General features: G+C 35.2%; 1 protein-coding gene and 2 pseudogenes across 1 annotated transcript; 1 reads left to right on the forward strand and 2 right to left on the reverse strand.

Annotated features, from left to right (window-relative positions):
* The first annotated feature begins 1,228 nt into the window (after positions 1-1,228).
* DA1 lies at positions 1,229-6,457 on the forward strand. Its single transcript, XM_088127076.1, has 12 exons — positions 1,229-1,982; positions 2,673-2,801; positions 3,006-3,096; positions 3,643-3,778; positions 4,051-4,171; positions 4,266-4,349; positions 4,610-4,729; positions 4,822-5,034; positions 5,180-5,242; positions 5,345-5,463; positions 5,802-5,860; positions 5,964-6,457. The coding sequence occupies exons 2-12, from the start codon at positions 2,688-2,690 to the stop codon at positions 6,284-6,286; spliced, it is 1,443 nt and encodes a 480-aa protein (XP_087983202.1). The 5' UTR covers positions 1,229-1,982; positions 2,673-2,687; the 3' UTR covers positions 6,287-6,457.
* LOC111014015 (protein LYK5-like) lies at positions 6,412-8,341 on the reverse strand (annotated as a pseudogene).
* A 4,742-nt stretch (positions 8,342-13,083) lies between these two features.
* Positions 13,084-14,529, reverse strand: LOC148209417 (putative galacturonosyltransferase-like 1 pseudogene; annotated as a pseudogene).
* Between the last annotated feature and the right edge of the window lie 566 nt (positions 14,530-15,095).

Below are 15,095 nucleotides of genomic sequence, written 5' to 3' on the forward strand. Positions count from 1 at the left end.
AACACATTGTTTTATGTGAGCTAGCGTTTCTTAAAGGTCGACTTCAATTATCTAATAACAAATTTTTGATAATCGAATTAAAATTTTAATCAACCAAGAATGATTAAATATTAATCAAGTTATGAAGATAAATATTTAACCTTCACACATGCCTGCTTTTGAAAATAATATTTTTAATTGCTAAATCATGTTACTTTATAAAATTTCATGGTATTATTGAATAGAGCTCGATTGAAATCTTTAATACTTTAAAGACAAATAATGAAGCTTTTAAATTATTGGAGATGAAAATTTTAAAAATGTTATAAATTTTTATTTCATAACCAAATTATATAGTTAGTCATTCCAGTTCAAAAGTTGATAAAAAGAAACAAATCTAATTCACTAGCTCTAAAATAAACAAAAATAAATAAATAATAAAAAAAGAGAAAGAAAAGAAGTCGAAAAAGAAATGACAAGGGTTTAAATAAAATATCTTCGGTTTATATTTGATAAACAAGTATTTCAAGGCCAATAAGTCAAATTTTCAAACTAATAAAGATATTTTTATTTATTGAAGAACTTCTATTTTCTCTAATAATTTTTATCTCAAGCAGTCACTATTGACATGGAACAATCAAATGCCACGCGGACGCACCATTCCAAATCAAATAGTTAAAAATTAAATAAAAAATAATTAAAAATTGACCGTTGAATTTATTAATAAGTCAATCTTCTAATTATTGTTTTAAAATAAACCTTCAATTGTATAAAGATCTACTAGAAGTCACAAGATCATTGTCGTCTCAATTCAAATTTTGCGTCAAAACGCAAGGAATAGCCACCATTAGCCAATAATAGAAATTACCAATATTTTTAGAATTTTTTTTTCTGGTTAGCCACGAGGAAAATAAAATAAATTAGAGACAGGGAGAAGAGAGTTTGAATTAGTCCAACACTTCTGCCAATGGCAAAACAAAGTAAAAAAAAACACTTGACAGTACCACGATTTTATTTTTCCAATTTACGGCCTTTTTTTTTGTGTTGGGAAATTTCTAAATTCCAAGTTTGTTAATCATTAATTAATATTCTTGAAACTTTGTTGTTTGTAGAGGCAGTGCGCTTGGAATCTTTTGTCAACCACACCATTTTTTGAAGAATCTTTCAACTTTTTTCCCCCCCTCTTGTCTCGTCCCCCCTTTATAATCTTTCTAACGATTGTTGTGTAAAATTTTCGTTATCTTGTAATTGTTGAAGAAATCAATCCATCTTTTCAGTTCACCTGCCGACTTTTGCCACTTTCACTTTATATCTTCTTCAATTTGCTGTTTGTTTCCTTTTTCTCTTCGTGTATAAGCATACGCGCCATTGTAGGAATAAATGATATCTTGGCAATTTTCCCCTTTCTTTTTTTCTTTTCTTTCATTTTTTTGATGCCTTTTTCTTCCTTTACGCTTTCTTCTCTTAGAACCCTTTTGGGGTTTATTGTCGTTGGGCAGAGCTTTAGGGGCCCCCACGTTCTGTATGTCTTCTAAGCATTGAAAAGCTTTGATTTCCCCAACTGGGTTTGATGTTTCTTCGTCATTCCCTATTGGGTTTGAATTGCGATACGCTTACATCCTCCTCTTTGACTTTGAATTTCTGAGAAATCAACTTCTCAACCGATCTTTGCGTGTCTGCTTCGCCGTATTTGCTGATGTATGAATGTGAATAACCTTCAACTTTTCTTTCTCCTTATTCTCAATTACCTTTTCGGTCTGGGGCTGCCAAATTACTTGAATTAATAAAAATATCTCTCTCCCCTTTTCTCCCTTTTCCTCCTCCTTGAATAGATTATACGCTTACAAGAATAGGACAGAGAGAGAGAGGTGGAAACGAATCATAGAGGGGGCTTCTTTGATTACGGCGTAATTCTGGCTTTCTTTTAGCGAATTGGGATCTTTTTCTTATCTGGGTCTCTGCTGCTTCCGCCATTCGTGCAGCTTCTTGATTGATTTCCAGAGGTGAGTTGCTCAAACCCACTATTTTATTCTCTTCTTATTACGTTCATTCGAAACTATTGATGACAAACTTGAATTTGTACCATATTCGAGCTGGAAGAATCTCTCTCTATTTACAGATGGTTTTCAGGGATGTTGACGGATGTTTTACTGTCTTTAGATCGTCAGAACGTTTCTTTTCTGAAGAATTATTCTGAGGCAAAGAGATTAATGGCTATTATCTTTTTGTCGTTTGAATTTCGTATTTGTTTAAATGGTTGCGAGTATTGATTTCTGTGCCCAAGATTGTCTTTGCGATTAAGGAGGAAATTAGTTAGATGATTGACGGATACTGTTCTTTTTGGGCCATTGCTGTTTCTTTCCAATTAGGTCTTGTTTCTATTGTTCTTCAAGCATGTTGAACCTTAATCTTTCCTTGTGTCGTTTAAGGTTTAGAAAGGAGTTGGTCTCTGTGTATTTTGTTTTCCCCTCCCCTTTCACCGTATTATACAAGCATGTAAATATGTATTGAGTATTGGTATATTATAATTAAACCACTGCTTATATTCAATCTATTGAGGACAGTTGGAAAGATGAAACTGGCAACTAAAGGGATGTATTGAATGACCTATGGCTGTATTTATGTTCTTTCCTTTCATCATTTTATTGGGTGCGGTTTTCCCCAGGTAAAACTTTTTCATTGATCATGGGCAGATTAGACTAAACACCATGGGTTGGCTAAGCAAAATTTTAAAAGCTGGATCTGGCCATAAAATAACTGAAAGGAATTACCAGACAAACTATGAGGAGGATCCGAATTCTCATCTGCCCTCGACTTCAGAGGTGATGCGATACTACTTGCTGTCATCACTCTTTGTTGCTATATTTAGTCCCACATCAATGGGACAATAACTAATTGCTATTTTTAACCAGCAATGTGTGAAACCTTGTCTTTTAATGGTCTCTCTTAAAACTTCTAAGAGCCTTTAGATCTTCTATCTTATAGTTTTGCCATTTTAACATACTGTGGTGGGAACTTGAATACAGGGTTTATGGTCAGAGAACGAGAACGAAGACATCGATCGTGCTATAGCAATTTCTCTCTTAGAAGAAAATCAGAAGGCAAATAATGTGATTGGTGAGTGAAGTGGCTGTCTAAACTTACTCCAATTGCTATTCGCAACTACCATCTTTTACTTTGACAGAAATAATTGTTCTGTTATTAGTTCATCCAAATCTTTTGTTTTGGGCCTTTCCAGTGTCCTCATGGAAATTACACAAAAAAATCTGTTCAATTGTGATGGATGTAAATTATCTTTGAAATTTAATTTCATCAAATTCATGTTTTGACAAGCCTAATGCACCTGAGAATATAAGATGTGGAACTTGGGAGTCTGTTACTTGAAGTGGTACACATCTCATAGGTTGTTTCTTAGACAATTTGCACTAAAATTTCTGAACAAACGAAATGATATCTGAAATATTATGATACAATATGACGTGTTCTTCAGTATTGCTGTTTATGGTATTACTTATTAGCAATCATGGCTTCAATCTTCGACCTGGAATTGGTGAAATGACATTAACATCTTTCGTATTATATGTTATAAATGTTTCATTGATGTTCCCAGTTTATTTGTTATGAGCCAGAACTTATGCATCGAGTTATTGAAACTTTTGATAGATCGTGATTATCAATTGGAAGAAGATGAACTGCTTGCCAAAGCAGTACAAGAGAGCCTCAATTTTGAATCTCCTCCACAATATACAAATGGAAATATGTATCAACCTTATCTACCCCAATATCAATTGGGTTCGAGGTACTAATATTCATTTAATGGACCTCATTAAATTATGTGCCAATACTGTACTGCTTTGTATATCATTCTTTTTCCATCTCTTGCAAGAATCTCTATCTTTGCTCGCATTTGTTCTTTCAACTTTTTGTGCTTTTGAATTCATTTAGTTGCAAAGACAATAAAAGTCTGAGATCTTTAGGCTAACTTTTGCAGTGTAAACCTGTTCGAGAAGTCTGTTGCCAACTAATGAATGAAAGAAAACGAATGATTGAATAATTATTTATTCTTGTTAGGATATGTGCTGGATGCTATGTCGAGATTGGCTACGGACGTTACTTGAACTGCCTCAATGCATTTTGGCATCCTGAATGTTTCCGTTGCCGCGCTTGCAACCTTCCAATCTCAGACTACGAGGTGAAAAATATTCTCTAAATTTCTTGAGCGATCTACTTTTTCCAGAGTTAAAGGTACTTTTGGCTCTAGCTGACATGACCCTTTCTTCTTATAGTTTTCTACTTCTGGGAATTTTCCCTACCATAAATCTTGCTACAAGGAGAATTATCACCCAAAATGTGATGTTTGCAAGCATTTCGTAAGTACTTTTTCCAGTCCATAATCTCTAACTTTTAGTTGAGCTCCTTATTTCATCCCAAATTCTGATTTAAAAAAATGTATTTAGTCAAATTTGGAGAGATTCCACTCGTCAACGCATGAAGAAAGAACATTTTGTTTACTATGACGTGTGGATGTTCCTCCTACAAGTGAAATTAACATATACAGAGTATATTATTCTTCAAATATCTACTTATAGTCAATTGGTGTTGGGATTTGGGATATGTGTCTCATGAACAGATTCCAACAAATCCTGCTGGTCTTATTGAATATAGGGCACACCCTTTCTGGATCCAGAAATATTGTCCCTCTCATGAATACGATAGTACTCCCCGATGTTGCAGTTGCGAACGAATGGAGGTCAGTGGCATCTCTCTCTTTAAGTTCTTCAAGAAAATTTTGATTGATTGCCATGAACTTTTGACAAGTATTGGGTGTTTTGTATTCACCAGCCACAAGAGGTTAAGTATATTTCACTTCATGATGGTCGTAAGCTTTGCCTCGAGTGTCTCGACTCTACGATCATGGACACAAAAGAATGCCAACCTCTTTATCGTGAGATACAAGAATTTTATGACGGTTTGAATATGAAAGTCGAGCAGGAAGTTCCGTTGCTTTTAGTTGAAAGGCAAGCACTAAACGAAGCAAGAGAAGGAGAAAAACATGTAACTTTACAACCCCTTCTCAGTTGTAATGTTTGATATTGTCTTTTCTTTCCCCTTACTTTTAACTCTGAAAATTTGTTGTTAATTGCAAGTTAGTCCTTAAGACAGCAATTCATTCTGTTTCCGTTTTTCTCGTCCTTGTTAGGGCCATTATCATATCCCCGAGACAAGAGGACTGTGTCTCTCAGAGGAACAAACCATTAGCACTGTAAGAATTTCTGCTCCTCTCCACATTTTTTCCCTCCTTGTTTTGCTTATGAATCAAGTTATTCATTGATCGACGGCATATTCCCTTTACAAAAAATCACAGATTCTAAGGCGACCTAGATATGAAAGGGGGAACCGAGTAACGGGCATGATGACGGAGCCATACAAACTAAGACGTCATTGTGAGGTCACTGCAATTCTCATCCTGTTTGGTCTTCCTAGGTATGTAATCTCCATTTCATTTTTGGCTAGTTTGCTTATTTATTACATAAAGCATTTAGAGCAGCTACGTTACTTGCAAATTTGAATTATTGAATCTTGTTATTCTCACTGCCCTCCATCTTCATTCAAATCCAACCACCTTAAAAGTTGTTAATTTTTATCCATACTTCAATGGATTGTTAAAATTCTTGAGGATTATGTCTCAAAAATGTGTATATTTGATTACCGTTGGCTCTGCTTCTGCAAGTTTAGAGCAGGATCGAAAATACTTTTCGTCATAATAGTAATATTAGTTTTTGTGAAATTTGCATGACGACTGGGATTCTTGATGTGCACAGGTTGCTTACCGGGTCGATTTTAGCACATGAGATGATGCATGCATGGCTGCGTCTTAAAGGTGCTTATCATTTCACTGAATTTTGTCTTCGGAAATGGCTTGAACATATTACATACCTGTTCTGTTGTTTGATATTCTGACACTCATGCCATGGTTTTCAAAGGTTTTCGAACTCTTAGTCAAGACGTAGAAGAAGGTATCTGTCAAGTTCTAGCACACATGTGGTTGAGTAACGAGCTCATGTCTTGTCAAGAATCTAACGATGTTGCCTCGACCTCGTACTCCGCTGCTCCTGCAGCATCATCAAGAAGAAAACCAATGTCTAAATTTGAGAGAAAACTTGGGGAGTTCTTCAAACACCAGATAGAGTCAGACATGTCCCCAGTGTATGGAGATGGATTTAGGGCTGGGCAGATGGCAGTGCATAAATACGGTCTTCGGAGTACCCTCGATCATATTCAAATGACTGGGACCTTTCCTTATTGAAACTGGAGATCTGTACCGTTAAATGATGTCAATTCTTTAAATTTCTTCACTTCTTCCATTTCTTTTCTTGGCCTTCCATATTTACAGCTAAGGCCAAATTCATAGAAAGATCAGCTTTGTGCAGATTAAGTTAAATTAGATTCATTTATTTTTAATGCTCGTACTTCCACATTTGTCTCTGCCTCAGCTTTTTCTTCAAACCAATCCTAGTTGCCATATGACAATGGTGATGGTTCTAGCTTCTGTAAATGGACCTGAATCTTTATCAGAGTTGACACTACCTCCCCCATGCTCAGTCGCCGTTCTGGCTGTTGATCCAAGCAGGCTGCACTTAGCTTAACCATCAAGAAAGCAAACTCCATCTTCCCTGCTTCCTCGACGTTGGAATCTAAAAACCGAGCTACCCGGGCTTCCACATTCTCTCCAGTGGTGGGAACAATTGTTGCAGAAAGTAAAACTTCCCTTCCCCCTTCCATGGAAACAGCCTCTTTTCCACTAACAAGCTCCAAAACCACCACTCCAAAGGCATAGACATCAATCTTTGGAGTCAAAATCCCTGCCTCCCTGTACTCAGGAGCCATGTAGCCCTTTGTCCCCACAACATTTGTGGTCAGAACAGAGGCTGCTCTGGCTCTCTCTGTTGTTCTTGCCAGACTAAAGTTTGAAACTTTGGCTCTTAAATTTCTGTTCAAAAGAATATTGTTGCTGTTGATGTTGTTATGAACATACGCTGGCTCTGTGAAGCTGTGAAGATAGTGAAGCCCATTAGCAATGTCGAGAGCAATCTGAATTCTCTTCCCCCAACTCTGTCTCTCTCTTCTGCTGCCTCTGTTGAGCCATTCTCTCAGTGATCCATTTTCCATGAACTCGAAAAGAAGGTAGAAACGGCCATGGTCTTCACAAACACCCTCTAGCTTCACCAGATTGTAATGGTAGATCTTCTTCAGCATGTCGACTTCTTTAATGGCGTCCACTCGGGTTCTTTTCACTGCTAGTTTCATCTTCTTGCCGAATGTTCCCCGGTACACCGACCCATTTACTCTGTTCTTGGGACTGAACCTTCTTGTGCCTTTCATTATCTCCTCAAAGCTGAAGACTTTCACGACTCGCCCCATGCTTGCAATTTCAACTCTAATGTCTGTAGGTGGTGTCCATTTCTTGATGATGTTCTTATCACTCTTAGAAGTCATCCCGTTTGCTCTGGATCTTTGAAGGAGAAAGACTACAAAAACAACAATGGTAATGACCAGCAAGACGAAACCGGCGCTTTTCGCGATATCGACGCAAACGTTTCTCGACCGCTCTTTCTTCAGCTGATTGGGAGCAGAAGGGGATGGTGATATAATCTGTGAACTTGATGGTTCAGTTGGCAATGGAACTAGAATCGTCGAAAATGGAGATAGATTCGGGTCGTCTTTGTCATGAAATCCATTTGCTTCAACAACACTCTTCTTACTCGCATTGAATTTCTCCCCAATTTGTGAAACCGTTTCGCCATTGCCAACCAAGTAAGTAACCAAATACTTGACACCATTTCCGGCCTGGTTCCTCGTCGGACAGGCGCATCTGAGTGGCACGTGCAGTTTCAAACCAGGCCGGAGATGGAATTCATCGAATCCATTTGTAAATTTAAGAGCTTCGCAAGTTACAGATCCCTGGTAAATCTCAGTCGCCACAACGAAATAGGTTTGGGAGAGCGCTAAGACAAAAGAGGAGTTGGCCTGATAGAATCGGCCGACGCAAGAACACCCAATTGGAACAACAACCGCCGTGTTTGGTCTGAAAACGGAAAACGCGGTGACGTTGTTGGCGCCGGCGAGCTCTTCTGGGTTTTGAAGAAGTGAGATTGGAAATGGAAGGAACCGAATCGCAAGGCGATTTGGATTTGAAGATGAGGAAGGCCCGGCAAGAGCTGGCTTCGCCATTGCAGGAGTAGAGTCCTCTCTGTTCCTCGTCTCCGCCGCCGCCGCAGCTGTGTGATGAGTAATTCTGTTGAGCATTAATGGGTGAAGGAAGAAGAAGAAATGCAAAAATACTTGAGAAAATTAGATTCATTGTTTGTTGATCGTTTTAGTTTGAACAGGGTTTGGTTTAAATCAAGGTATTTAAAGGGGGCAAGGGGAGAATTTGAAGCATAAATTAATGTAATTAAGATGTCCCGTGAAGCAAATTTTTAGGCATTTTTTCAAATTTTGTCTTTGCTTGTTTGGAAGATTATGGATGGATTTTTATCCCTTTTTTTTTAATTTTTAATTGGATTTAAACACAATTGGTTTGGATGATTTTCACTCTGGTTCATTTTTATCCTCTAATACTTTTTAAATATTTATCTTGGTTTTCGTACTTTTAAAAAATGATTAATTAAATCTATATTTATAATTATTTTACAAAATAAAAACAATTTAATTTAAATTTATGGTTGTATTTTAAGAAATTTAGCGAGTGAAGTGATATGCTAAAATCGTGATAGAAAAAATGAGATAAACATGAAAATAAAAAGATAGAAATAGTCACGTTTTAAAAATACAGAGATGAAAATTATGTTGACCAAAATGAATCAAAGCATAAAATGAAAAGTTTTTTTTCTTATCTAATTGGTTAAAATATTCTTTGGTTTTATCAAAAGGTTAATTTTTTTATCTTCATTTTATTTCCATCTCATTTTTGTATCTCGATTTCAACATAAGACTACATTCAATATATATCGTGACTTTATATTAAAGAGTATCATTGTGTTTAAAATTTGTATTAAATTTTTTTAAATAAAGACAAAAATGGTTACTTTTAAAAATTACATCAACTAGAACAAACCTTTTTAAAATACATAGACTAAAATTGACTAAATTTGGAAGTACAAGGACTATCTGTTGGAACTATACAGACCATATAAAATTTAAACCGATTAATGAAATCAAAGAATTTTCTATGATCCAAAAGTATTTTTACATCATGTTAAAAAAAAAAAAAAAAGGTATTTTTACATCATGAACCTTGGTAGATTTTATGTGGAGATTAAATTGTTGTAAAAATATGTATGAGAAAAATGTTATGAGAGTCCATACAAGGCCTAAAAATAGATTCATCATATAAAAGGAACAAAACATAGAATAGTAAAAAATTGAAATGGTAATAATATGGTACCATACAAGAGTCTTCCATTATAAAAATACCTTGTCTTGAGTTTTCATTTTTCAACAAATTAATTTTTTATTTTTATTTTTACCAATTTCCCTTAAAAAAGAGCAATCCTACTCCTACAGTCCTATTATGTTAAATTCGAAGGGCGATATCAAAAAAATTCATTTTTCATTTTTCTTTATAGAACAATAAGTTACGCTAAAATTGGGCTCTCAGAAAGCCCAGCCCAATACATTGGCAAAGAGCCCATGTCTTGAAAGTGAGGCCCAAAAATATCGCCACGGAACCCTGCCCAGAGAAGGTTCTTTCATGACTTAGAAGAAAGGTGCTGTTTGGATGTCGTTGTTAAGAAAGCGTAATCCGGGATAGAAGATATGATGAAGCCTATTACCAACCAGTGGTCACTCTCATTACCCAACTTGAGAGTTACCATTACCAATCACCTTTTCTTTTATTTACCCACATGGTTCTCAAATATAATAATGTAATGTTATTTAATGACCATAATAATGTGTCATTTAATTTTTAGATATCTAGATTTCAAACTTTCTATTTTTTAACTTTTTAATGTATTATTCGCCATAGGTATTTGCGGTTACCATTATTTTATTTAGGCAATTTCTTATCCATCCACCATGGTGAAACTAACTCTTCAAAAGACATTACATGACCACTACGTCGCACTCGCATTAGGACATAAATACCCTCGAGGCACGTCTCCACCTAAATCATGTCCAAACTAGATTGTTCATGACAATCCCGTCCTATTTACTATAAGTAAATAAGAATTAATAGAAATGAAATTACTTCAAATTTTCATTCCCTTCAATAATATTTACTAAAATATAAGAATGAAATCAATTTATGTGACCCAGGTTAAAAGGATAATCATATCTACATTTTATGTGGGCCATATATATTTTCATTAATTAAAACTATACAGATTTTTATCATTTTTGTTTGATCTATTAATGAGATCATAATTTTTTTAGTTAATTGTTTTTGAAGTTTTATTCTAACTTTGTTTAGCTATACTACTAATAATTTTTTCTTCGAATAAGTTGATGTTATTTGATTATAAAATATTACAAATTTATATTTTATTTATCAATTATTTAATTTTACTCCATTATTATTAAATAATATCAATAAAATTATTAAAATAAAATTTATTATTATTAAAATTTTAATATTTTTTTATGTTAATGATGATTGATGTCAAAAACTTATATGAATATTTTTAGTTGATGTAATTTTATTTTAATTATTTACTTTTTGTTACTATTAAATAAATTGTTATAATACAAAAATATTTACAATTAATAAAATAATAATAATAAAATTAAATTAAAATTTTATTATTGTTTTAATTAAAAATAATATTAGCAAATCCTACCTAATTAAGACACGGCAACAATTCAAACATTTCCCCTGCAAATGGAGCCATTCACAACCATTTGAAATATGCCTTACTCATGGCTTTACGAAAGCTTTATTGGATTTTCTCTAGAAATTTCTTCATCTATATTTTATTATTCGTTTTTGTCTCATCTGATCGAATATATTTGGAAAGCAATTAATTAGTATTAATTAAAGTTTGAAAAAGAGTAATTATTATTGGTGAATTTAAAGAAGGCCAATCAGCTGGGAACTACTTTTCCAACCGTTTCTTCATCACTCCCAACTGCACACGTTGCCTTTATGGCTTCACCATATTTAGATAAGTTTATTATGCCAAAATAAAAAATGGGCAAATAATTTTAAAATCCAAATGCAATTAGTAGAACAATTAGATTTATTTAATGTTGGATTATTTCCCTAAAGTTCTTTTCTTTTCATAACTAACAACATTTTGTCACAAAACCAAATTGGCGTGGTTGATATGGAGAAAAATTTGTATTTCTATTTAGAGGATGTTTGAGAGTGAATTTATCCCATGTCAGAATCACTGCTATTTTAACGTGACATGTTTTGCAATAATGAATCCAAAATTACTTTAAGAGATTCCCAATCAATCACTCGAGAGGTAATTCTCACGTGATTATTTGTAAAAAAAAAAGAGTAATTTAAGTTTTAAAGTAGTAATTATTGTTTTAAATTCCAACACCTTGTAGTTAGAGATACTTGTCTTGCCTAATTGAGTTATGATTATGTTGACTTTTCTTAAATAATTGTTAGTGATTAAGGTCGCGAATTGAAATTTTCATCCCTACACATTGTAAAAATAATAATAATAAATAATCATTACTTTAAAAAATAGGTAAACCAACAATAAAAATAAACTCAATTCAAACCATAGCAACCCACATATGTAATCATTAATTATTTTTCATAAAGTAACAACTGAATAAATAATAGAGTATTGATGCCATCGTCTATCTAAACAAGAATTCCATTCAATGAGTAGAAAATTTTATCAAGTAAAAAGGAATCTCCCTACAATAAATGAGAAGTCGATTTATAGAATAATGAAATGAAATTAAATTTCAACCCTGCCCAATTTATTGTTTGCTTTGATTATAAGCGGCTTTAGTTGTGAATTTTGGTCCAATTGAGTGAGTCATAAATTAAGTTGCCACTCTAATCACATCACTCTGGCTTCTCTTATTTTTCTCTATTTATATATATTTTTTATATATACTTCATAAGTCTGATGTCCCTAGATTTGATCGAGTTGGATAGAAATACTTTTTAGACTCAACCTAATTATTAAGTTGTAAAATTGTTTGATGTCCAACAACCCTTATTCAATAATGAATTCAACCCCATTTAATCATGAAATATGATTAGGTTGATTTGAGTTATTTGGACCACTTGTGAAACCAAAAAGATAAATGCTCATATCAAGATTAGTAAATTAGTTTTTATTTAAAGGGTGAAAATTACACTAAAAAAATTTAAATTTTATTTTTAAAAGTTGTTGGAGAATAAATAATTCAGGATGAAATAAAATAAAAATAAAAATAAATTATATACATGTATAATTTTATTGTAGGTAAAAGAAATTATTTTAGAATTAATAATAAGTTAGATTTTGATTCGGTTCAATCTAAATTTATTTTAGGCTAACCTCTAAACCAATTCAGTCGATAAAATTTCACTTATTTAAACGTAACCCAACTCAAATAATTTCGTAATTCAACACAAGTCATATGTGTTGGGTTGTGCCGATTGAGCTTTTCGAGCCAATGAATTCTTTGAACACTCCTAACCCTATCTCAAAAGATGTTATAAAAATTAATTATTGAATTTAACAACGGTGAAAAAAAAAAACTTATATAGCACCACATTAGAGCTAACATGTAACTTTAAAATTGAGTTAGTTGTGCTCGGAAAAAAAAGAAGAAGTTGAGTTGGTATTATATCAAATTTTTATTACTTTTTGAATAATAACATTAACGTTTTAAATTAAATGAATATGTTCATTAAAAAATACACAATCCAAAAAGCAAAAAAAATGAAGAAAGAAGGAAGGAGAGAGACCCAAATGATAGCAACTTTGAATTATTTTCCTTTTATTTATCAATTTAACATTTTTTTACAAATATAATTATTTTTATTTTTAAATATTACGTTACAAATATGGGTGAGCTGAGTAGATTCAAGCTTAGAAAGCATATATAATATACTTAAAGGGTATAAAAGCAGAACAATGGAAATTTCTTTCGAAAAAGAAGGCAAATTATTATTTAAAAAAAAATTGGTAACAATAACTGTTTATACCAAGATCTATACTATACAATCTTGTATACAAGAATACATACATACATAAAATTGATCATACACTGATTCAATGCATCTACACAGGATATTAATTCTCCTTTATTATTATTATTTTTTTTTCTTTTTATAAAATTTTGGAGATTCTGTTTTACCGGCCGATCGTACCTTCTCCGGGCGGCGGCCGCGGCTTCCTCTATATCCGTAAAAATTCAGTGGCTTCGCAGTGATCAAGAATCCAACGAAAATGGCGTTTGCAACAGGTCATATGGGACCCACAGAGCATCCAAAGGGCAGGGCCGGTTCGCGTCGAGGCGGGCCCACGGCTTCCCCTTCCCGCTCCAATGCAACAGGCTCACCGGACCCGGGTGCAGATCCCGGCAGAGTCCCCGGAAATTATCTCCGCCGAGGCCGTGCTGGTTCCACCGGTGGTCCACCGGGACTATGTTTCCGGCGAAAACGAGCATGAACGGCGGCAGAGACCCGAGCTCGTAGATCCTAATCCGCTTCTGAAGCTCCATCCAGTCTTCGATTTTGGCGGTGAAATCGCCGCCGCGCCACCGGTGGAGGTCGATGACCATGACGCCGGTGTTGAAGTAGCAGGGCTTCCGATTGGCGAATGTGAGAGACAGGGAGGGATTGGACCAGAAGGTGGGAGTGAAATAGGCGGTGAAATTGGCGTTGCAGTACTCAGGGGCGGCGAGGACGGCGTCTCGGAGGGGCGTGGCGGCGAGTTTGGCGATGTCGTCGACGAGAATTAGATCGGAATCGAGGTAGACGACGCGGCGGACGCAGAGGGGGAGGAGGCCGGCCAAGTAGCTGCGGGCGTAGTTCAAGGGGCAATCGAGGGCGGAGCGGATGGAGGCGGAGATAAGGCGGGAAACGGCGGCGTCGTCGAAGGGGTAGATTTGGAATTCCAGGTAAGGGAAGGAAGAGGAGATGGTGGCGCGTAGGAGGGACGCGTTTCCGGAGGCGGAGGAGACGAAATGGAATATTATGTTTTGGGGGCAGGAGGAATGCTGGAGAACGGACAGGATCGCCGCCATGGAGCCGCGGATGTACGCCGTGTCCAATGTCATGGCCACGTGGACGCCGTCGTCGGAGCACATCCGGTTTTCATTGTCTTCCTCGTCGGCGGTGACGAGGCTGGGGCAGTCCGGGGAGTTGTAGAATTGGGGCGCCTCTTTGAACTGGGGGGAAAGAGCGGTGGCATTGGTGGTGGCTGCGGCGGCAGTTATGGAGGAAATTAAAGAAAAGAGGAGGAAGAGGAGGGGGAGCGGCGGCGGTGGGATCTGCATCACGCGGCGGCCGGCGGGAGGTGGTGAGGAAAGGAAAGGTAGTTGGGGTTTTATGTGTAAGGGGAGAATGAGAAAGATAGGGACGGGCCGGTGGAGAGTAGCTTTAGCTTCAAATGGGGTTTCACAAAAAAAATAAAAAAAATAAATAAGTTCTTAATAAATTAATAGGGAAAGTATTTGAGAGGGTCAAATTATCTTAGGGTAAATTTTACAACTATAACCAAAGGAAAGTTGTGGTGGGTAGAGGGTATATAACTTGTTAAAATTGGAGTTTAAAAAATGATCATTTATTAAACTTTAGTATATCTCAATGTTAATTAATCATTGTTAAATTATTGATTGAAATCTATGATGAATTTTTTTTTTTTTTAATCTCTGAGTGTGAAAAGGAGTTGTAAGTGTAAAAAAGCTTAAAAGAAAAAAATTATCAGAGATTGGATTGGTTCATGTTCCATAATTGAATGAGGCCTCTTGTAGTTGCTACTCGTTGGTCAATCGTAAAAGGCGTGTGTATGTGTAATGGATAGTGTATTGTGTTTTTAAAACTTTGCTTTACAATAATCATTATAGGTTAGTCTATTGGTAAAAAGAGACAACATAAATTCTAAAGAATTTAAAACGAATGAGTTTTCTTGACAAAGATATATAGTAGG

Source organism: Momordica charantia (genome assembly GCF_013281855.1).
Source record: "Momordica charantia cultivar OHB3-1 chromosome 8 unlocalized genomic scaffold, Mcharantia_2.0 BLBB01000008.1, whole genome shotgun sequence".
Lineage (NCBI taxonomy): Eukaryota > Viridiplantae > Streptophyta > Magnoliopsida > Cucurbitales > Cucurbitaceae > Momordica > Momordica charantia.

Bases quoted from the DNA above. Each gene is read 5' to 3' on its own strand.
- DA1 (XM_088127076.1), top strand. From the start codon at position 2,688: ATGGGTTGGCTAAGCAAAATTTTAAAAGCTGGATCTGGCCATAAAATA. The intron at 5,243-5,344 runs GTAAGAATTTCT...AAAAAATCACAG, and splicing joins AGGAACAAACCATTAGCACT to ATTCTAAGGCGACCTAGATA. The intron at 5,861-5,963 runs GTGCTTATCATT...TGGTTTTCAAAG, and splicing joins TGCATGGCTGCGTCTTAAAG to GTTTTCGAACTCTTAGTCAA.